The following is a 22,831-nucleotide window of genomic DNA, read 5'->3' on the forward strand; positions in this document are numbered from 1 at the left end:
GTGACAGTGTGGCCCTGAGTCAGGAAAGTGCTTAGTCTTTTTGTGAAATTGCAAGAATACCAGTGTGGCTACCTCTTTGGCTTTCCCACTGTGGTTTAATTGAAGTTCACATGTTTTTTTCAGAAACCGTCTAGCAGAAAACACTTGTATTCTACTGAAATGCTGGTGTTTGAAGTAATTGTTTTATCCTCTTTCTAGGTGGTGACAGCTACAGGGACGCTCGCGTTAGGAATCAACATGCCTTGTAAATCTGTGGTTTTTGCTCAAAACTCAGTCTATCTGGATGCTTTAAATTACAGACAGGTATTGCAGCGTACATAAACTCCCTTACTTGTCTTACTGAAATATGACCACAGAATAGTAGAAGCTGTGAATCTTTCGCTTGTAAACATGCTGCAGTTCAGACTTGCATGTGTCTGCATTCATCCTTGCCTGGCTGTTATTTTCCGCTGGGGTATCATGGAAAGCACTTGGGGTTATCTGACTGTTGCTAACCAGGTGTGTGACCTCGGGTGAGGTATCTAAACTGCCAGATCCTTCATTCATATCTCCAGGATAGGTGGGATAACTAATATCCTGCACCATTCGGAAAAATCAAATGAAGTTATGTACAGGTAGTCTGCGACTTACGAAGTATTCGAGTTACGACAAACCACACTCACAACCGTCTTTTTTTTTTTTTTGGCACATCTTACAGTTTGCAATATGTGCTACATACAATGTTGTAGCATGTAACTTGCTGATGTCATCATTCTCAGATGTTCACTCGCAGATGTTCAAATCACTCACAATGTTCAAAGATCCAATGTATAAAGATACTGATAATAAAAAGGCAATAATAATGAAAACTGAAAAAAAAAAAAAGTATTCAAGTTACGTCAGAACCGACTTACGACAGAGTTGTCAGAAGAGAACCCCGTCGTAAGCCAGGGACCGAAATGCTTCAAGGTGCTCGTTCACTGACCGTGCACACAGTTTTGCTCTCTAGAGTTCTAGTTGATGCTTTGCTTCCTCTTCTGTGCTCCTAATACCCAATCTGTTACCGAACTCATTTATCTCCTGTAGTGGTATTCGATTTCTACCCCACAGTTTGGGTTTCCATCACCCTTCCCCACACATTCTTGGTCTTGTATTATTATAGTTTTAAAATTTATTTTATTTTTTGTAGTTGTTGTTGAATATATACACAGCAGAACATACACCAATCCAAAACTTCTACGTGTACAAATCATTGACTTGTTTACATTCTTCAAGTTGTACAACTAACCTCACCCTCATTGTCTGAACTGTTTCTCCCCCATTAACAAAAACTCACTGCCCCCTAAGTTTTCCGTCTAATCTCTTGAGTGGCTGCGTTGATTTTATCCTATACAGATAGTTCTTAAAAGAGCACCATGTTGAAGGCAGACATTCTTTACTAATGAAGCTAAATTATTATATTATTAAAATAGTTTTCCTGATTTTGTCAATTCTCCTTATTCTAGTCTGTCCTACAGGTAGCTCGCAGTGTTGTTTTCTTTTGTGTGATACTCTTGCGCAGGAACATTTGATGAGTATTTCAAATTTTTATCAAAGAACCACTTCTCCCGACCTCTCTAAACACTTCCGTTTTCATTCTCCACTCCGTGACTCTTTCCTAACCCATGTAATACTGTTATTTCCCACCACTTTACCAGTCCTTGTTTCTTTGATTCCTGCTCCCGTTGTTGTGCTTTGCAAGGACTGTCCTCCCAGCTCAGTTCTGGGAATCTCATATTTAGGATTCTTGAGATAGAGTGGTATGATTTTGGAATGATGGACTTGGCCAACAAGATGCCAGGGTTTGAATCCCGACTCTTCCTCTTCCTGGTTGGTTGACTGTGGACGAGTTTCTTATACGCCCTGTGGCCCCGTTTCCTCATTGTACAATGAGGCTAATGATCGGATATGCCTCATACGGTTGCTGTGAGCTTTGGATTAGAAATTGTGTATGTATAAAGGACCTAGCACATTCTAAGCATTTCATAAACGAGAACTAATACAACTTCTGTAAAAAGTTAATTTTTTGTTTTTTAACTTGCCTTAACCAAGTTTTTTATCTTACTCATCCATGTCATTCCTTTGTGTTCTAGCGGCTTAGGTACACAGTTTTTATTTTATAATTTGTAACTCAGCACATTCGTATGTGAGAGAGGGAGCAATAGACGGCGAGAAGGGAGAGGGGAGAGGGGAAGAGAAAACGGGGTATCATAGAGTTCAGCTGTAAGCTCCTTGAAATCAGGGTCTCATTTGCTGCTTGTTTTATTTCTTCTGTATATCATTATATAAATGCCTGGTAGATTTATTGGCATACACTAAGTACCTCAGGATGATAGATACCTCACTTTCAGCTCTGTATCAGCCACGGTAAATTTTCTAAGTGCTACATAGTTGGATATTAATTTCAGTTAATTAATGCTGTGACATATGCATAATTTACTTATTCCAACCCAACATAAAGAGCTCATTTCTTATACTTTGGTGGGAAAAATATTTAGAGAAACCTTACATTGTGGTATTACTCTGTTTCCAGATGTCTGGACGTGCTGGAAGACGAGGTCAAGACCTGCTGGGAGATGTGTATTTTTTTGATATTCCACTACCCAAAATAGAAAAGCTCATAAAATCCAATGTTCCTGAGCTGCGAGGACAGTTCCCTGTCAGCATAACCCTGATCCTGAGGCTCATGCTGCTGGCCTCCAAGGCGGATGACCCGGAGGACGCCCAGGCCAAGGTGCCCTGTTGACGCTGTGTGAGGGTCCGCCTGCATCATGGGCCTGGTTGTGGTCTGGCTGCTGTTGTTTACAAGCCTGTAGCCATATCTTCATTACATTAGTCCTTTCACACTTGGTAGCTTCGTGAATAGTATGGGAATGGAGGGTGGCGAGAATGATAATTAACTTTGTTTCACCGTCAGACGTAGGATTTGTGGCTGGATGGGCGTTGGGAATCACCCAGGATTACTGCTGTCATGTGTGATAGGCTTTGTCCTACAGTAGTTAAGGGCGTGGCTGTAGATTTAAAAAGATCTAGGTTAGTTTTCAGTTTCTACCGTTTACTGGTTGGGGGACTGTAAGTTCATTAAACCTCGGAACTCTCAGCAGTAAAATGGGAGTAATACCTACCTACAGATTGTAGTGAGACCTAACTAAATAAATGCATGTAAAGACCTTAGGTCCACACTTGGTTCAGAGTAAATGAAAGATTGTGAGTTACTATGATCATTAACGTTGACTTTCCCTTTTGCAGTATTATTTCAGAAGTACATTTTTTTTTTTTAAATCTTTAAAGGCAAGAACAAAGTGATAAAGTAAACAGATTTCTACCTTTTTTCCCCCTCTTATGTATTGGTTTTTCATGGAGAGCTGGGGCTAGAGAATAGAACTAGATTTATGACTGTGTAAGTGTACATTGTGGTAAAATAGATTTGTTTGCATCTTAAATCTGGTTAGTATGTCAACTTTCATTATTTTGCTAATTAGGGTTTTAAATTGATGGGAAATTTATACATTTTAAAATAATTAAGGAAGATGTAATTGGAAAAGGCAGATTAATTCCGTTTTTCCAAATGAATCACTGTCCTAAATCATAAAAATTAAAAGAAAAGGTTTGTCATTTAATGATTTTCTAATAAAAGGTTTATTTTTACATAAAATAACACAAGTTTATTAAAGAATATTTGGAAAATACAGAGAGTTGAAAGAAGGAAAAAGGCACTCGTTTATCTAGTTCTACCACCCGAAGACAATCAGATTGGCATTTTGGTATTTTTTTCAGTCATTTTCCTAGGCATGGATGTGCATTTGGCTTTTAAATACTGATACAGTTATATGTTTAATTTAATTTCTATTGTCCATATACCTTATGCTGGTGTGCCTTGTTTCACAGAAGCCGTATATTTTGGCATCCATCAAGAATGCTAAATAAATTTTCCAAACAAATGTTTGCTTCACATAGAAAACAATTCTCATAGGCTAGCTCTTTTTTGGAGTAAAAGCCAGTGTCCTTGTCATGCTCTATGAGACTCTGCAGAATTTGGTCCTAGTTACCTCGTTGATCTCGTCTCCTTTCGCTTTCCCACGTGGACCGGCTACTTGCTCCACGAACACTCCAGGAACAGTCCATCCTGGGGACTGTTGCTCTTGCTGTTTGCTCTGCCTGTAAGATCTGCCAGATGTGTGCCTGGCCTCACTCTGTCACCTCCTTCACGTCTTTGCACTAATGTTACTGTCTATCGGGCTACAGTGTCCAGCCCTTCTGTTGTACGTGTATCCCTGTCTGCTGCACTGGTAATACTCCCGACGCATTTCTGCAAACACTGTATCACTTCTTACATAGCATCAAACCTATCTATCTGTCTGTCTGTCTACCTATCTACCTATCTTTATCTGTCTTGTCTGTCTGTCTAATTACATTGTCTATATCCATCTATCTATAGGGTCGCTATGAGTAGGAATCGACCTGACGGCACACAACAACATGTGTCTTTTTAAAATTTATTTTCTATTCCAAATAGAATGTGAGCACCCTAGGGGCAGTGGTGTTTTCTCATTCCCCTGGTGTATCACAGTCTCTCAGAATAGAGCTGGAACATAGTTGTCGTTAGCTGCTATCGGGTCCGTTCCGACTCATGGCGACCTTGTGTGTGCCGAGTAGAACTGCACCATAGGGTCTTCAAGGCGGTGATCTTTTGGGAGCAGATTAGCAAGCCTGTCTCCTGAGGTGCTGCTGGGTGGGTTCAAACCTCCAACCTTTAGGGTAGTAGTAGAGCATTTAACCATACGCGCCAGCCAGGGACTCCCTGGAACATAGTAGGCATTCAAAAATGTTTGTAGAATGAAAACAGTTTTAGGAAGGTAATACATTTTCTTACGAAATATTGTTCCATAAACAACATGCTGTGGGCTTTTCTATTTTCTCACTTTTGGATGAAGGTACTTCTATCCAAATCTGATTTGCAAAGCAACAGGGTGTATGGATTTCTTCTGGCTTTACTCTCTGCTCACCAAAATGCTCTTCAAATACGTTTTCAAAAGCCCACGGCATGGCTGCAGCTGGATTCAGATAGGTACGCACAGCTTCTAGCTCAAATCTCAGTACTTGGCGGATTTTCATGTTACGTTGACTTTCTAGATGGAAAGGCCGTCATCCACATCTACTGCCAGTCTCCCTGACGCATTGATCACATGAATGCCATTAATTACTACAAACTCCAGTATGCGTTGCTATTAGGATTCTTACTGTTTCAGTAAGACTTAATTATGGGGTCTACACCTCTAGGGTCACAGTGAACCACCACGACTTCCTCATCCCCTTTACTGCTCTGCTGTTTTCTGGCACTCTCTCTAGTATTCTGCAGTCTCTGACTAAATGGACAGTGAGACAGAGAAGAGGTTATAGAAAGAGGCATTTTAGTTCCCTCAAAAAGTAACACTTCACAGTAAAAGAGATGGATATTACACCTCCTCCCTCCCTCCCTCTCTTCCTCCTTCCTTCCCTCCTTGCTTCTCTCCCTCCCTCCTTCCTTCCCTCCCTCCTTTCTTCCTTCATTTCCTTCTCCCCCCTTTCTTCCTTCCTTCCTGGCTATTTTCTTTCTTTCCTTTCATTTTTATCTTCCTTCCTTTGAGCTAGTCCATTGATCTTATGGTGAGTGTAAATTCATTCTAGATTCCATAAACTATCAAACTGAAAGCCAGGTAGGCTTAAGTTTTGGTGGTGTTGAGTATTTTGCCTTTTATTGGAACTTCATGGACATTTTAACAGGAAGTTGACAGAGACCTGAACTGCTTCTTCAATGCTATTTACACTGGAAACCAAGAAATGTTGTTATTGCTTTCATTTAAATCCACTTAGTTCCATTATTTTTATAACAATAGGTCAAGACATAGAACAATATAACTCATTTTCTTCCAGAATAATCTAAGAGCTGTACACTCTCAAACTGGATTGGCTTTCATGCTTTCTTCTTCCAGTCCATTTTTGGTCACTGTTATTGCAGAGAATTACCAGATGATTTGTCTCAGATTGTTTCATTTCTTAGGGTTCTGTTTCATGTGCTCTGTTTTGCTCAGGGAAGGATGTGTCATAGAAGGTCATGGTAAAACAAATAATACAAAATCTAATGAATCTTATATAATTGCTGTATTTAATTTATTTAATTGTGTAGTATAATATATATGGGAAATAACTATTCTGTATTACCAGTTATGAGTATTTTTCATAATAATAGCATTGGGTGAATGAATGTGCTCTTCTTTGAAGGTGCTGTCGGTGCTAAAGCATTCATTGCTGAGCTTCAAGCAACCCAGAGCCATGGAGATGTTAAAGCTTTACTTCATGTTTTCTTTGCAGTTCCTGGTGAAAGAGGTAGGATTGTGCTTTGTCTGTTTGTGAAATACTATTGCTACTATCTAGATTTCTTATCATGCTGAACGAACTGTAATCTTTAGAAGGATTTGTTTAATACTTAATATTGTCAATATGGTTCAGTGGTAGAATTCTTGCCTTGCACGCAGGAGACCCAGTTTCGATTCCTGACCAATGCACGTTAAGGGCAGCCACCACTCATCTCTCAGCGGAGACTTTCATGTTGCTGTGATGCTGAACAGGTTCAGTGGGGCTTCTAGACAAGGAAGAAAGGCCTGGCGATCCACCTCTGAAAAAATCAGCTGATGAAAATCTTACGGTTTACAGTGGGCAAGTCCATTGTGCGTGGGATCACCGTTAGTCTAGGGCTGAGTGTGGCAGCTGACAACAGTCGTTGCCGTAGTTATCAAAGTTGGGCCTGGTGATGTTGATCAATACCTCTTACACTGGCATCGAATACTGTTTTAAACTCATGCTTAGTACGTTATTATTAATTTATGTAAATGGTGAGTTGAGTCAAACTAATAATTTGTTTTTATTGTTTAGGGCTATTTAGATCAAGAAGGTAATCCGATGGGGTTTGCCGGACTGGTATCACATTTGTTTTATCATGAACCTTCCAACCTTGTTTTTGTCAGTTTTCTTGTGAGAGGCCTTTTCCATGATCTCTGTCAGCCAACCCGGGAAGGTAAGTTAGAGGTTACACATCTGTAGTCTGAAACTAGTGACAGATTTGTAGCAAGCTAGCAGTTGGGGAATTTTTTTTCTACATAGAAAATATAAATAAATTAGAAAATTTACAGATCCCAAAATAGATACTGAAAATAACGTTGCATATCTGCTAATAGATTACATGGGATACGGTCATATCTTAGGACACCTATTTAAAAATGTCGCCTTCACCAGAGAATTTGAATGGCTCAAGTATACTTATTGAAAAAGAAAGAAAATCCAGGAATCACATAGTACTTAACTTCAGGGATTCACTGCCTCCAGGTTTCAGAATATATTAAATGATATACAATTTTTAAAAGAATAACTTCTTGTTAAAAACAATATATGCTCACCATAGAAAAATTTAAAATGTATAAATTTAGAAAAGCCATACGTTAGAAATAAAAATTACTCATAATTTCACTGTCCATAGGTAATCACTATTAACACTGGTGAATATTTTCTTATAATCATGTTTTCTTTGAATATAATCATATAATATGTATTTAAATAACTGATATGATAATAATCGTATACTCTAGAATCCTGTTTTTCCCTAAACATGTCATAAGTTTTGCCCGTATAATGTACATTTTAAAATAAATTTCGTCTGTAATTCCCACCTATTATTCCATTTAACATAGCTGTTATTAAAAGCGTTTCTTTTTTATATTTAAGAACAAATCTGTTACATACTGTCCTTTAAAGAAATGTTTCCACTTTGTAGTATTTGTGCTAAAACTTGCATATTTCTTACTGTCTACAAAATTCTTACTGTCTGCAAAAAAAAAGTTTGCAGAATAGGTCTAGTCATTATGCTCTGAATATGCATTGTTCTGGGAAACAAAGTTACTCTGGAATTTATGCTGAGTAAAAGAAGAAATAATCTCAGGCAACAGGAAATGCAGATGTGTGTATCAGAGACAGGAGAGAAATTGTGTGTGTATGTGTGTGTGTGTAAGCATAGCGATAGAAAATTTGATAACTTTATGAGGTAGATAATATGACTGTCACCATTTTGTAAATGAGGAAACTGAGTCACACGGAAGTTAAATAAATGGCCAAGGTGACACAGTTTTTATAAGTGTCAGAGCTAAGATCAAATAGGTAGGAGGACTTCAGAATCCGAGGTATTATATATGGCAACTTTGTAACCACTAGGGTGAGTGCTTATATGTTATGAAGAATAGAGCATCGACTGTAACTTAATATGAGTGACAGGAATATAAGAAAGTAGATAAGGTCGGGAGGTTATTTGTGGGCTGAATTTTGCAAAGTCTTAAATGCTAAGCTAAGGAAACTGGATTGTGTTTATTAGGCATGGAGATTTCATCAGAGATTTTTTGGTAGGGGAGAGCCATGATCATCAAATGCTTTAAGAAAGCTGATCGCCCACTCAGATGGACTAAGGGAAGGGGATGTAAAACTGCCAGTAGATGTAGTCATTCCTCAGTTGCAATAGTTGCAAAATTTTAGTTGCCATGAAATGAAATGTATTGTAACGTTCGATGTAACTGTCTGTGAAAGTGGGATCAACACACTGTTCTTGTTTACAATGAGACGCTTTGTTTTGAATAGGCTCAAAACACTTTTCTCAGGATGTTATGGAAAAGCTAGTGTTAGTATTAGCACATCTGTTTGGAAGAAAATATATTCCAGCAAAGTTCCAAGATGCTGCTTTGACGTTTCATCAATCAAAGGTAAAATTATGGTTCTTATAAAATTTAATAATTAAGATAATGTGTGTTACCAGAAGTAATTAAGCAGCAGTAGATTTTTTTTAGAAAATATAGAACAGTGTATTTGTATTGTGGAATAATTTATAATTCTGTACTTAGGGTTCTGTTGAATCTATAATTCATAAGTCCCCCCCTGTAAATGTCTTAAGGGAAAAAAGAGTCAAAAATCTTATTTTATTTACAGTTTTCACTTGATGACTTCAAATTATAGCATTCAGCAAATACAGAAAAGACATAAATAGTTATATATTTAAAGGAAACAAAGGGGCCCTAGTGGCAGTGGTTAAAGCACCAGGCTGCTAACCGAAAGATCGGCAGTTGGAACCCACCAACCGCTCCACAGGAGAAAGATGTGGCAGTCAGTTTCCATGAAGATTTACAGCCTTGGAAACCCTATGGGGCAGTTCTATTCTGTCATACATTGTCGCTATGAGTTGGAATTGACTTGATTGCTTTTTTTTTTTAGGAAGCAACAGTTCCCGTAACGGAGTCTATAGTTCCTTTGGGATGGGGCTGCGGGGAGGTTGTCTTTGTTGTGAGCCATGAACGTCTCTTTGAGAAAATCTTAGATTAGTCAAAGAAAGCATCTTTTGACTCCCAGAGACCAAAAGCAGGAAAACTCTTTTCAGCTTTATTTTCAGTGTTTTTATGTGGTCATGATTGCTTATCATTAAATCAATTAAATGCCACTACTAATGTACTCCATTAGAATCTGAGAAAGTAGATAGGCTGGTTTTTACTAAATAACCTTAGTGACAAGATGACAAAGAACAAAAATAGAAGAGTTAATCTATGTTTCCCAGTTGCCAACTTATAAATCTATGCCTTCTCAGAATATTCTCTAGGTAAGTGGACGGAACTTTAGCCATTGATCTATCACCTTCATATTTTTCACCATATAGCTATACTTGTTGAACTATTATTTAACTGTTTAAATATTTAATTTATAAAAAAAAATCAGTATCTCTATTCTTTAAAAGGTCATCATAAAAATAAATACAATACAAGAATTTTCTGAGCTGAGTCCTGCTTCCTCTCTGTAAAGATCCTTGACAGTTCTCCACTTCCAGCTAGGACATAGTAGATGGCCTTCACTCCTTCTGCAACAGAGAGCTGTGGGAGGGAGCAATGAGGACTAGATTAACTAAACCTTTTTATTGGCAAGAACTTTTCCAAGGTGTGATTAAAAATCATCAGTCATAGTTTTTCTCAGAGAATTTGTCAATTCTGGACATGGGCTGAGAAATTATCTTAGCCCAGGCAGAGGACATCTTTGTGAGATTTAAAAAAAAAAAAAAAAAAATTCGATAAAACTTTTAGTGCAGGCTGGAAACTTGAGAGACTTCATACAAATACCAGTTTTCACCACGGAACACTTACTGAGTACCATGTCTGCATGAGATGTGGTGGAGCTGCACCAAAAGTTTTGAAAAGATAGAGTAATATTTTCCTGCAGTCTTGTAGTGCTTGTGCTAGAGGGAGAAGAAGGTCTTCCTTCATGTGTAGGCTTGTCTCCTTGTCAAGGTATTTTCTGAAGCCATTTAGGGCTGGAGGATGAAAAGGCAGGCTGGAACCTATGAAGGGAGGAGCTGGATGGCAGTGTTTTAGGGCTGAGAAGACTGAGACCCACCTGCCTCATAATAAAAATCTCAACAGGGACATGACCTAGAAACAGACACAAACAAGATATAAACTCAGTCTTACTAAAACTGCAAAACAATACCAACCCACTTCAGTTTCTACTTGGATTGAGGTGATCGCTCTCATTCTCTAGGCCAAACAGAAAAACGGGGAACCCATTTGGGTGAACAAGATCATCAAGATATTTTATAAACACTTTCCAAACCAAAAACCAAACCCATTGCTGTTGAGTCGATTCCAACTCAGCGACCCTGTAGGACAGAGTAGAACTGCCCTATAGGGTTTCCAAGTCTGTAATCCTTATGGAAGCAGACTGTCACATCTTTTTCCCACAGAGTGGCTGGTGGGTTCAAACCACTGACCTTTTGGTTAGCAGCTGAATGCTTAACTACTGTGCCACTAATGCTCTTCGAATACTTTCCAGTGTAAAAAAATATTAAAAAAGTGAGTTAGGAAGAATCTATGACCAGTAAGTATGAGGAAAAGCAGGCAATGGAAGCAGACCTACAGATGATCCAGCTATTGGAGTTAAGATACAAGAACTTTAAGTACAATGAATGTATTTAAGAAAATAGGGAAGTGATAGAAAATGTAAGTGATAGGATGGAGAGTTTCACCATATAATTAGAACATACAAAAACAATTAAAGGGACATTTTAGAATTAAAAAATACAATATCCCAAATTCAGAATATACATATCAGAAGCCAAGATCAGTGAATTGGAAGATAGCGCAATCAAAAATATTCAAATTGTAGCAGAGAGAGCGAGAGAAGTAAAATAAAAGCAAATAGTATTAGACACATGAGATCGCGCTCAAAAGATTTAATGCACATGTAATAGAAATCCCAGAAGAAGAAGAGGAAGAAAAGCAGTAGAGGAATATTCACGAATCTAATAGCTGGGGATTTTCTGAAGCTGATGAAAGGCAGCACTCCATAGTTTTAAAGCTTGGTCAACCTCAAGAAGGATAAATATAAAGAAAAATTAAAGCTGCTGAACACTAAAAACAACCAGAATATCATAAATAAGCCAAAAAAGGAAATAAAGAGATGTATGTCTTTCAAAGAAGTAACAATAAGAATTACATCTGACTTTTTAACCAAAATAATGGAAGTTAGAAGACAATAGAATGATATTTTTAATGTTCTGAATAAAAATAACTCCTAACCCTGAATTCTGCACACAGAAAAAATATTATTTAAAATAGAGGAGAAATTAAGATGTTGTTAGACATATAAAATTTGAGATTGCTTGCTACTATCACATCTTTACTAAAGGAAATGCCATATAGTTTTAGAAGAAGGAACCAAAACTAAACCAAACCCACTGCTGTCGAGTCAGTTTCGACTCATAGCAACCCCATAGGACAGAGCAGAACTGCCCCCTGAGGTTTCCAAGGAGCAGCTGGTGGATTCGAACTGCCGACCTTTTGGTTAGCAGCCGAGCTTTTAACCACTGCACCACCAGCGCTCCTGGAAGAAGGAAAACAATCCCTAAATGGGACACATGGAAATGCAGTAGAGGATGAAATATGCCAGAAACAGAAATGTGTGGGTAGACATAAGTTAATACTGTCTGTATTTAAAAAGAAAAATCGTACTGTGTTGTGGAATTTGAGACAAATGTAGAACTATATTGCATGAAAATCATAATGCACAAGTTGAGAGGGGTAAGTAGATGAAATCAGAAGGTTGTAAAGTTCCAGCTGTATTAAGTGTTTTAAAGTCAATAGTATTACACTTTAGTAAGTTAAAGATGCACCTTGTAATCTCTGAGTAAACAACTAAAACACTAGTAAACAAATGCACAAATAAATGTTAATAGAAAAAGAAAACACTGAATAACAAAACACAAGAAGGGAGGAGAAAGGAACATGTAACAGATGATCCAAATAGAAAATAAATACAATAAACCCTGTGAGAGCTGGAAATGGATGAGACTGCCTTGTTTTTCAAGGTCTCACAAGTTTTGTGCCTTTCAAAGGGTGCTTACCACTTTCCTATCTCTCTCTGTTAAGAAGCCTACCTCATGAACACCCAGTGAGTTTTATATATATATTTATATATATATATACGGATATATATATATCCAGAGCCCTGGTGGCGCAGTGGTTAAAGTGATTGACTGCTAACCAGAAGGTTAGCGGTTCAAAACCGCCAGCAGCTCTGTAGGAGAAAGATGTGGCAGTCTGCTTCCATAGAGACTTACAGCCTTGGAAGCCCTATGGGGTTACTATGAGTTGGCATTGACTTGATGACAGTGGGTTTGGTTTGGGTGTGTATATGAATATATATTAGTTTGCTGTACTGTGGTGGCTTTTGTGTTTTTGAGATGCTGGAGGCTATGCCACTGGTATTTCTAATACCATCAGGTCACCCATGGTGGACAGGTTTTAGCAGAGCTTTCAGATTAAGACAGACTAGGAAGAAAGGCATGGCTATCTACTGAAAATTAGCCAGTGAGAACCCTAGGGATCACAACAGAACATTGTCCGACTCACTTACTTTGGACACGTCGTCAGGAAGGATCCGTTGCTGGAGGAAGACATCATGTCTGGTGAAGTACAGGGCTAGTGACTGGAAAGGAGACCCTTGGTGAGATTGATTGGCACAATAGCCCCAGTGATGAACTTAAACATGTTGACAATCATGAGGATGACACATGACCGGGTAACGTTTCGTTCTGTTGTGCTGAAAGTCACCATGAATTGGAGTCACCTCAATAGCAATTGTCTACTTATCTCTGCATAAGTAATTGCATTAAATCTAAATATACTAAATAGAAAACTAAGATTGTCAGGTTAGATTTTTAAAAAAAAGCAAAACAAAACCACATGCTCTATATATGAGTCATACCTTAGTTATAAGATCCCAGATGGGTGGAAAGTAAAATAATGGGAAAAGATATGCCAGGTAGACACTAATCAGAGGAATCAGAAAGATCTCAGTGGCCTGAAAATTAAACAAATTCTTTTCTACATACAGATAGGTGAAAAAAGGAATAAAATGGAAACTATGAAATATTTTTAATTAAATAATAATGGACATAACTACCAGTGCTCATAGGATGTAACTCATGCAAAGACTAAAGGGAAATTTACAGACTTAGATCCATATATTAGGAATAAAAACCAACAAATCAGTGACTTAACCTTTCATCTCAAGAAGTTAGGAAAAAAATTCAAATATGAAATCTAACCTAAGGAAAACAGAAGGAAAGAAATAATAAAGATGAGAACAGAAATAAAATAAATTGAAACAGTTGTACAGAAGGAAAGTTAACAAAGCCAGTGTTGGTTCTCTGTGAAGATTAATAAAATTGATTTACCTCTAGGAAGACTCATTAAGAATAAAGGGAGAAAAGTTACTAATTACCAACACCAGGAGAGAAAACGGGGCATTACCACAGATCATATAGATACCAAAAGGGTTAAAAGAGACTTTATGAACAAACTTACGTCAGTAAATATGACTCTTTGGATAAAATGGACAAATTCCTAGAAAAATACAACTTTCCAAAATTGACCAAAAAGATGTAGAAAATCTCAAGAGTCTGATAACTATATATTTGCTAAAGAAATTTAATGTATTATTTAAAAACTTTCTCACACAGAAAGATAGCTTCACTGGTGAATTCCTTCAACTATTTAAGGAATAACACCAATTTTTTCACAAACTCTTCTAGAGAATAGAAAAAGAAGAAGTACTTAACTAACTCTTTCTAAGAACACAGCTTAATCTTAACGCAAAACCTGGCAAGTACCTTACAAAATGTAAAATTAGAGATACACCTGTTTCATGAATATAAGTACAAAAATCCCTAATGAAATATTCACAAAACGAATCTAGCTAGATTTTAAAATATGAATAAGTGAGATTTATTCCAGGTATGCAATGATGTTTTAACTTCTTGCTTTCTCCCCAAATGTGTCACTAAATTCTTTTAAATATTCTTAAATCTAATGTCACTTGAAGGCAACCTTCTATTTAGAAAGTTGTTTTAATTAGGTACTATCAAACCATATTATTAAAAGATATTTTCTTTTATAAATGCAGATAGAAACTAAAGGTGAATTTCACCTCAATTTCACAAATGAGGGAACTGAGCAGTGACGTTATTAAATAAATAGAAAACTATAGAATTATATTGCAATGGTCTTTATCCCTCCTTTCCCAAAGTTTGCGTTTTCGATGAAGGTGTATAGATCTCTCAAAAATATTTGGCCTATAGGTGTTCCTTGATGATCTCCCTGAGGATTTTAATGCTGCTTTACACGAGCATAACATGAGCGCGACAAAGGACTTTGCCTCTTTCCTACTTATTGTCTCCAAACTGGCTGATATGAAACAGGAATATCAACTCCCATTGTCCAATATCGGTAAGTATATTTTAGTTCCATTGTGGAACAACTTAAAAAATAAATAATCTTGCCTAAGTATATTTTATCCCAGAAGAATAGTAGAGCCCTGGAAAGGTCAACCGTCCTTCGAGTAAGGGAATCACTTCTGTTTTCCAAAGAAAGACACTTCCTGATTACTGGCAGTTAAAAAGGCAGTGGAGCATGAACTAGAGTCATTTATAAACTATGTAGATTGAAGTTTGCTTTTGAGTCAAACCTGGAAAATGGAGTCAGAACACCTATGAGGTGAAGAGAAACTAGGCGCTCTTCTGTCAAACTTTTTCTTGAGAAGGAATATGCTTAGAGTTCATAAACATAGACTCTGGGCAGATGATCAGGTCCAAACCCTCATTCTGCTACTTACTAGCAGTGAGGCTTTGGGCAGATGACTCGGTCTCTTCCTGCCTTACTTTTCTCACCAGATTTATAAGAATGAGAATAGCGTCATCTAGTTTTGGTGAGCTTGATCTGAGTACGTTAATATATATCAGTACCTTCACATAGTGCCTGGCATATAGTAAACAGTCTTAGTGCTTGCTTTTGTTTTTCTTTTTCATAAGCTATTAGTCTAGAGGGGAAGAGAACAGAAAACAGACAAACAGCAATCAAACCAGGAGCTGCGATAGAGGGAAAACAGTTCCGTTGGGGTAGCAACCTTTCCTTTTCAGTATACACTAACAGTCCAACTGGAATAAAAGTCAAGGAGATGGAAGTTTCATTCCCTGGGCCCTAGTAAAGTAGGAACAGCTTGAACAAAAGCAGACAATGATTGTGCTGTGAGCGTCGCAGAAGCAGCAAGATGGGAGTGGGTGAATCTTCCGCCTCCATTACAAATTGGCGCCAAGCTTGAGTGCATGATCTGGTGCTTTGCAAGAGCAGGATTGGAGAATATATTTCTTCTCACATGCCATTTCCAAACCCTCTGACAGCGGATGCACGGAACACCTGTCTCCATGGATTCTGGGGCCAAATCTGGGTTCCATGGGAAAAAGTGCCAAGCTGATAACAATAATACTGTTTAAAACAGTATTTAATTTAAATTTAATCTTTCATTTCCTGTTGGTCAAAGCAACTCAAAATAACAAATTCTGATGATAGTGATAATAGTATTAATAGCTAACAATTAGTGAATGTACTGTGTGCCAAGCTGTGCGAACCACTTTATGTATATATCTTATCAGTCTTCATTAGAATGTCTGCCTTGGAACGGTGAATGATTCCACGTATAGCATGGTCTAGAGTAAGCACATAAGGCTTGACAATTTGCCTGATGCTTACAAACTAATCTATCCCAATCCATTCAGATTTCGCAGGTAAAGAATGTGAAGACTCCCAGCTTGTGGCTCACTTGATGAATTGTAAGGAAGGGAGGAAAGCCATTTCACCATTTGTTTGCCTTTCTGGGAGCACAGATGTTGATTTGCTTCAACCACAGGCTATAGACAATGTAAGCGGAGAATGGGGTTTATGAATACGTGTATCGGGTGTTTAAGAGAGAATGGATTTCCTCTGCTAGGAAGCCTAGGAAGGACTTCAGAATCCCCCAAATCGATAAAAATATCCAGGAAAATGGTACTCTTGAGGCCAGTATGAGTTCAGAGTTGACCTGAGGGACTCTGCTCCTTTATAACAAATTTCTGGGCACCACCATTTTTGAAGATTCTAGAGAGACTGGCATAGGTTTGCTGCTGGAATAGCACATAGAACTATCTTCAAGCTTTCTCAGTATTACTGTAGATGTTTAAATCGCATTTATACTCTGGATAAGTGGTATCCAAAGTAGAGTACATAGAACTAAACACATTTAGATGATCCTGGATAATCCACTTGAGTTTTGGAAGAAACTTGGTAGAAATTTAATTTTTTATTTTAATACAAATATGAAAAAGAAAATAAGTTTTATTACATTTGCTCTTACAGATTGACACTGGTGTCCCAACTCTATTCTATTCCCAAATGAGATAGTCACTTATTAGGTCAGACAGTCATGTATCACCTAAAAGAATCTTGAAAAACTATATACACCCTTGTGCATTTTAAATGGCTATGTACATATTTTATCTTAAGTTTAAATAGTTTCTAATGATTTTTCCAGTTTGAGAAAAATGTTAATATGTTAAAACAAAATTATTGTATCAATCTTTTAAATGTATGAAATGGAATATAAATACCCAGGTGTTTTGATACTCATAATCATCAAATATTTATTTAAAAAATCATAAATAAACTTTTTAAGCAAGAGTTTAAAGTTTTGTATAGTTCTTTTTCTCTTCAACTTGCATTTCACAGTTTCACATAGGATTTGTCTTAATATATTTTTATGTCACCCTCTCACGTTTCTCTGCTAAAATATTATACAATTTAATGTTTACTTCTTGTTAATCTCAGCAACTTAAATATAATAAAAATTTTGATAAGTAGTTGTTCAATATAAAAGTAATATAGTATCTGACATACTTAAGGAGATAGATTTCTTTTTTAATTAGTACGTATGTCCATTGACGAATAGTACTTATTTCTAGAATGAAACAGAGTTTCAGCATCAATTCTATGATGTGAGTGCTGAGAAACCGTCTTCTTTCCCCTGCTCCCCTTCCTCCCTTCCTTTTTCCCCACCTGCCTTCATTCCTTCTTCCTCCCTCTCTCCTCCTCCTCCTCCTCCTCCTCCTTTATGGTAACTGAGTTTTAAAGACTGTTAGAGTTGCTTCATTTTAATTCTTCTCTTGTGGACATACAAGCTCCTTGACATCCTATTTGCAAAGGTATTCTCTGCACCAATTAGGATAATGATATAATTTTAAGTTAGCTTTTCTTTCTTAGTGACTCTTGCTGAGAATTACTGAGGGTGGACAGTTGAAACTGCCAGCCATATGCTGGGAAGGCAATAATTGTCGCAGGTGGAGCTAATCCATTCTGTAGGCGTGGTCAGCTTGGTGCTACCATATGTGCGTAAAAGACACTGCTCCCTGTGTCCCCTTGGAGTAATTATCTCTGTCCTCTTCTGTCTTTTGAAGTGTGTGCTTTAAAAACTTTGATTAAAGGAAGTAACTACGAAGCACAATATAAGAAGTCATACAATGTCTTTACACATAAATGGCACATTAAGAGAAAATGTATTTCTTCAGGTCGTTCTGCGCACAATAGGTATCAGCGGCAATCAGGCTCCTGTGCTGTGGCCACAACAAATTGATAACAAAGGAGGAATAATGCCACTAAATGCTTATGCACTTGATTTCTATAAACATGGTTCCTTGAAAGGATTAGTCCAGGACAACAGGTATGTTTTATCTCTCTGTATCCATATCCATACAATGACTTTAAAGAAATTTAGGACAAGCATAGATTAACCATGCTAAATGTACTGGATCATTTTCTTCAAACTAATGGCAAGAGTGAAGAACAAATTCTGCGTTTTTTCTCAGTGATTGACCAGCAAAATCTTGGCCCTTGGGCTGGTTCACTTGACATAAAGATACTCTAACTGTATAAATGTTTTCACATACTCAGAGATATTTCTGTTCATTCTTATTCTACTTACTCATTATTAGAATTAAAAAATGTTTGAATAACAATACCATACTATCCATTGTCCGAGAGGAATATGAAGTTCTTTAATGTTTATATATCATTAATTTTCAAAATATTGTTTCGTTTAGGATACTTGAAGGTGAAGCTTACTCATTACTGAAAGATTTTGCACTCACAATTAAATCTATCAGGTATGTGATATATTTTAAATATTGATTTCCGATTGTCTTAATAATTTAAAGGTAATTTAAAAAGTGTTGAGCTCTTACTATAAGTCAGTTACGTGGAGGTGCCATTTAGCCTCTTGGGTGCTATGCATTTCAACTCCCAAGTCTGTGCTGGTCTTCTCCTCCATAACCTGTTGCATGGTTTCTGAAATAGAATTAACACCAAAGACCATTTGAGATAAAGCTCCATCTCTCCAGAACCTCAGTCCCAGGCACCACGTACCAACAGGCAACAATATTTCAAAGCCTCATTGACCCCTAGACACAATCAGCGTGTGTCAGATACATGATACTTCAGAGGGCTCATTAGGTCTACATTAGGTCTCTGGTTTACATCTACTCATACTCTTGAATCTCTGCCTTTCACCACTGTTTTCTTCAGACCTCACCCAGTTCTGATCTCTCATACTGGCTTGCTATCTTCATCTGTAAGAGATCCCAGTAGGAACCCAGGCAATTCTGCTCTCCATGTGGATACCCCAATCTCTAGGTGCCATAGATCACTGGGTGTTGCCCAGTTGAATGTCCATCTTCCTAAAGCCTTCAGTCTTATTGCACTTCATTACTTGATAGGTTTCTCTTCATTCTGTCTATAAATTTGCCATGAATCCCTTCTTTATGAGGTTGTTGCTAACTGGGGCATGGTTCTTTATTTCTGTGGTCTATTTGAGCTGAATCAGGTCCTTTGGACTTTTTCTACAGAGAATGAAACTTTTGGGATGCTAGAGCATAAGTGGTTTGCTTTACCAACCTGGGCTATTTCTAGTTAGAGTTTTTCTTTCTTTTACTGAGTTTTTGGTGAAAGTGGCCACAGCAAGTTAGTTCCCACTCGACAATTTCCATACAAATTGTTCAGTGACATTAGTTACACTTATCACAGTGTCAACATTCTCTTTAATTGTTGTTCTGTTTGTTCCATTTCCAGTACTCTAGTTTCCCTGCCCCCTTATCTTCTCATCTTTGCTTGTGAGTAATTGTTGATCTTTTGGTTTCATACAGTTGGTTTTTAAGTAGAGCACTGATCTTACGAGTAATATCCTTTATTTTGTGTGCACTCTGCTATTTCACTAAAGGGTGATCTCGGGATAGGCTCGGTTCTAGGTTCTAAGACTGTCTCAGGGCAATAGTCTCAGGGAGTCCTCTGTTCTCTACTGTTCCAGTTTGTCTAGTTTTTTTTTTTTTAATAAGAATTTGAGTTCTCCACATTTTTCTCCCATTCTATCTGAGACCATCTATTGTGACCCCTGTCAGAACAGTCAGTGGTGGTAGCTGGGCACCATCTAGTTCTTCTGGTCTCAGGGTAGATGAGGTTATGGCTCCTGTAGACTTGTTTCTACTCTGAGCTTTTGGTTACTTTCTTACTGTTTTGCTCCTGGTGAGTAAAGACCCATAGTTGTGACTTAATGGCCTCTGACAAGCTTTTAAGACCCCAGATACTACTCACTTCCCTAGGATGCAGATCATGATTTTTCTGAACTATGTTACATCAGTTGACCGAGTTGTCTCATGAGACTGTGGTCCTAAGCTTTCAAACCCAGAAAACCAATCTTGGAAGGTGTTTGGTTATGTCTGAGGAGTATCCGTATTTATGTCTTCAATGATTATATGTGCCTGCACCCACATATTTGTATTTACACATACCCATAGATACTTCTCTTTGTTCTCACCTCTGTACACACCTGTACCTGCTTGTATACCAACATGCCTATACCCATCCATATGTGCTCAAACACTCATTTATACTTTGGTTGTGTTGTGCTCACTACATCCACATTCGGTGCCATTTCTCCCATCACCAAAAATAGCAAGTCTCTATGATCTAAAGTGTACTTTTCCCTCCCCCCTTCCTCTCTCTGGTAACCACCAATGACCACTGGGTTTTCTATATATATACATATATATATATATATTTGTCTTCTTATAAAAGAGGGATCACACTATATTTGTCTTTATATGCTTGACTTATTGCACTTAGCATTATGCCCTCCAGGTTCATCCATGTTATGTTTTGTGGACTCATCATTGGTCTTTATTGTTGTGCAGTATTCTATGGTATCTATGTGCCACTATTTGCTTATCCATTTGTCCGTTAATGAGTACTTCGGTTGTTTCCATTTATTTGCTATTTTGAATAAAGCAGCAATGAACATAGGTGTGCATATGTCTGTCCTTGTCTTTATTTTTAGGTCTCTAGGTGGTTAAGATCTCAGCTGCTAAACAGAAGGTCCACAGTTCAAATCTACCAGCTGCTCCTTGGAATCCCTACGGGGCAGTTCTCCTCTTTCCTAATGGGTCACTATGAGTAGGAATCAACTCAGCAGCAACAGGGTGGTAGGGCATATACCTAGGAGTAGGATTGCTGGATCATAGGGTAGGTTTATTTCTAGTTTTTTGAGAAAGTGCCATACCATTTTCCATAGTGGTTGTACCGTTTTACAGTCCCATCAGCAATAGATAAGGGTTCCGATCTCTCCACAACCTCACCAACATTTGTTGTTACTTGTTTTTTGTTTTTTAATCACTGCCATTTTAGCTGGGGTAAGATGGTATCTTATTGTAGTTTTGATTTGCATCTCTCTAATGGCTGATGATTGTGAGCATCTTTTCATGTGTTTTTTGGCCGCTTGGATGTCCTCTTTGGTGAAGGTTCTGTTCATGTCCTTTGCCCATTTTGTGATTGGGTTGTTCGTCTTTTCATTGTTGAGTGGTTGCAGTTTTGTATAGATTTTAGAGTTAGACCTTTATCAGATAAGTCTTTTCGGAAGATTTTTTTCCCAGGCTGTAGGTTGTCTATTTACTCTTTTAATAAAGTCTTTTGATGAGCATAAGTTTTAGTTTTTATAAGGTACTATTTATCTATTTTGTCTTCTTCTATTCGTGTGTTTGTTGTTACGTTTAGTATCTGATTTGTACAAAAGATCAGGTACCATAGTTTTCTTCTGGGAATTTTATGGTTTTAGGTTTAACATTTAAGTCTTTGGTCCATTTTGAGTTAGTTTTTGTGTATGGTATGAGGTATGAGTCCTGTTTCATTTTTCTGCAGGTGGATATCCAGTTTTGCCAGCACCATGTATTAAAGAGACTGTTTCTACCCACTGAATGGACTTCGACCCCTTGTTGAAAATCAGTTGTCCATAGATGGCTTAGTTTAATTCTGAGTTCACAGTTCTATTCCACTTGTCTATCCTTGAACCAATAGCAGGATGTTTTGATTACATGGCTGAATAGTATGTTTTGATATCAGTGAATGTGCGGTCTCCTGCTTTGCTCTTTTTCTTCAAAATTACATTGGCTATTCAGGGTTTCTTTCCTTTCCGTGTGAAGTTGGTCATTAGTTTTTCCATTTCAGTAAAGAATGTTGTTGGGATTTGTGTTGGGATTGCATTGTATCCATAGACTGTCTTAGTTAGAATCGACATTTTCACTATATTAAGTCTTCCAATCCATGAGCATGGGATGTCTTTCCATTTTTGTAGGTCTCTTTTAGTCTACTGTAGTAATGTTTTATAATTTTCATTGTATAAGTCTTTTATGTCGCTGTTTACATTAATTCTTAGGTATTTTATTGATTTCAGGGCTGTTGTAAATGTACTATTTTCTTTATTTCTTTTTCAGAGTACTCTTTGTTAGTGTAGAGGAACCCAACGATTTTTATGTGTTGATCTTGAACCCTGCAACATTGCGAAATTCTTCTATAACACTTCCAGCAGGTTTCTTGTGGAATCTTCTAGGGTTTTCTATGTATAGGATCATGTCACCTGCAAATAGAAATGGTTTAACTTCTTCCTTTCGGATTTGGATACCTTTTATTTCTCTTTCTTGTCTTATTGCTGGGTCTAGGAATTCCAGTACAACGTTGAATAAGAGTGGTGGTAATGGGCATCCTTGTTTCATTCCCATTTTCAAAAAGAAAGCTCTCAGTCTTTCTCCTTGAATATAATGTTGGCTGTTGGTTTTGTCTATATGCTCTTAAATATGTTGAGAAATTTTCCCCGATTCCTGTTTTGGTGAGAGTTTTTATAAGGAAAGGGTATTGAATTTTACTGAATTGAATGCTTTTTCTGCATCAATTGATATAATCATACAGTTCTTTTCATTTGTTTTATTTATGTGGTGAATTACATTGATTGATTTTCTAATGTTAAACCACCCTTGTAATGCTGGTATGTATCCCACTTGATTCATGGTGTATGATTT

The 22,831-nt window shown here is 37.4% G+C and overlaps 1 protein-coding gene across 2 annotated transcripts in view; it reads left to right on the plus strand.

The window, feature by feature from the left end:
• Positions 1-22,831, plus strand: part of LOC101360108 (DExD/H-box helicase 60) — a 96,241-nt gene that overhangs the window by 67,676 nt on the left and 5,734 nt on the right. The window contains exons 29-37 of one of the 2 annotated variants that reach the window (XM_023742863.1): positions 199-303; positions 2,552-2,752; positions 6,280-6,384; positions 6,931-7,072; positions 8,677-8,798; positions 14,711-14,858; positions 16,184-16,326; positions 18,005-18,156; positions 18,536-18,598. In XM_023742863.1, coding sequence (XP_023598631.1) covers positions 199-303; positions 2,552-2,752; positions 6,280-6,384; positions 6,931-7,072; positions 8,677-8,798; positions 14,711-14,858; positions 16,184-16,326; positions 18,005-18,156; positions 18,536-18,598 — 1,181 coding nt within the window. Of the gene's footprint in view, positions 1-198; positions 304-2,551; positions 2,753-6,279; positions 6,385-6,930; positions 7,073-8,676; positions 8,799-14,710; positions 14,859-16,183; positions 16,327-18,004; positions 18,157-18,535; positions 18,599-22,831 lie in introns of those variants that run through there. The other variant, XR_002825958.1, reaches the window with a different exon arrangement.

Source organism: Trichechus manatus, unplaced genomic scaffold (assembly GCF_000243295.1).
Source record: "Trichechus manatus latirostris isolate Lorelei unplaced genomic scaffold, TriManLat1.0 scaffold00220, whole genome shotgun sequence".
Taxonomy (NCBI): domain Eukaryota; kingdom Metazoa; phylum Chordata; class Mammalia; order Sirenia; family Trichechidae; genus Trichechus; species Trichechus manatus.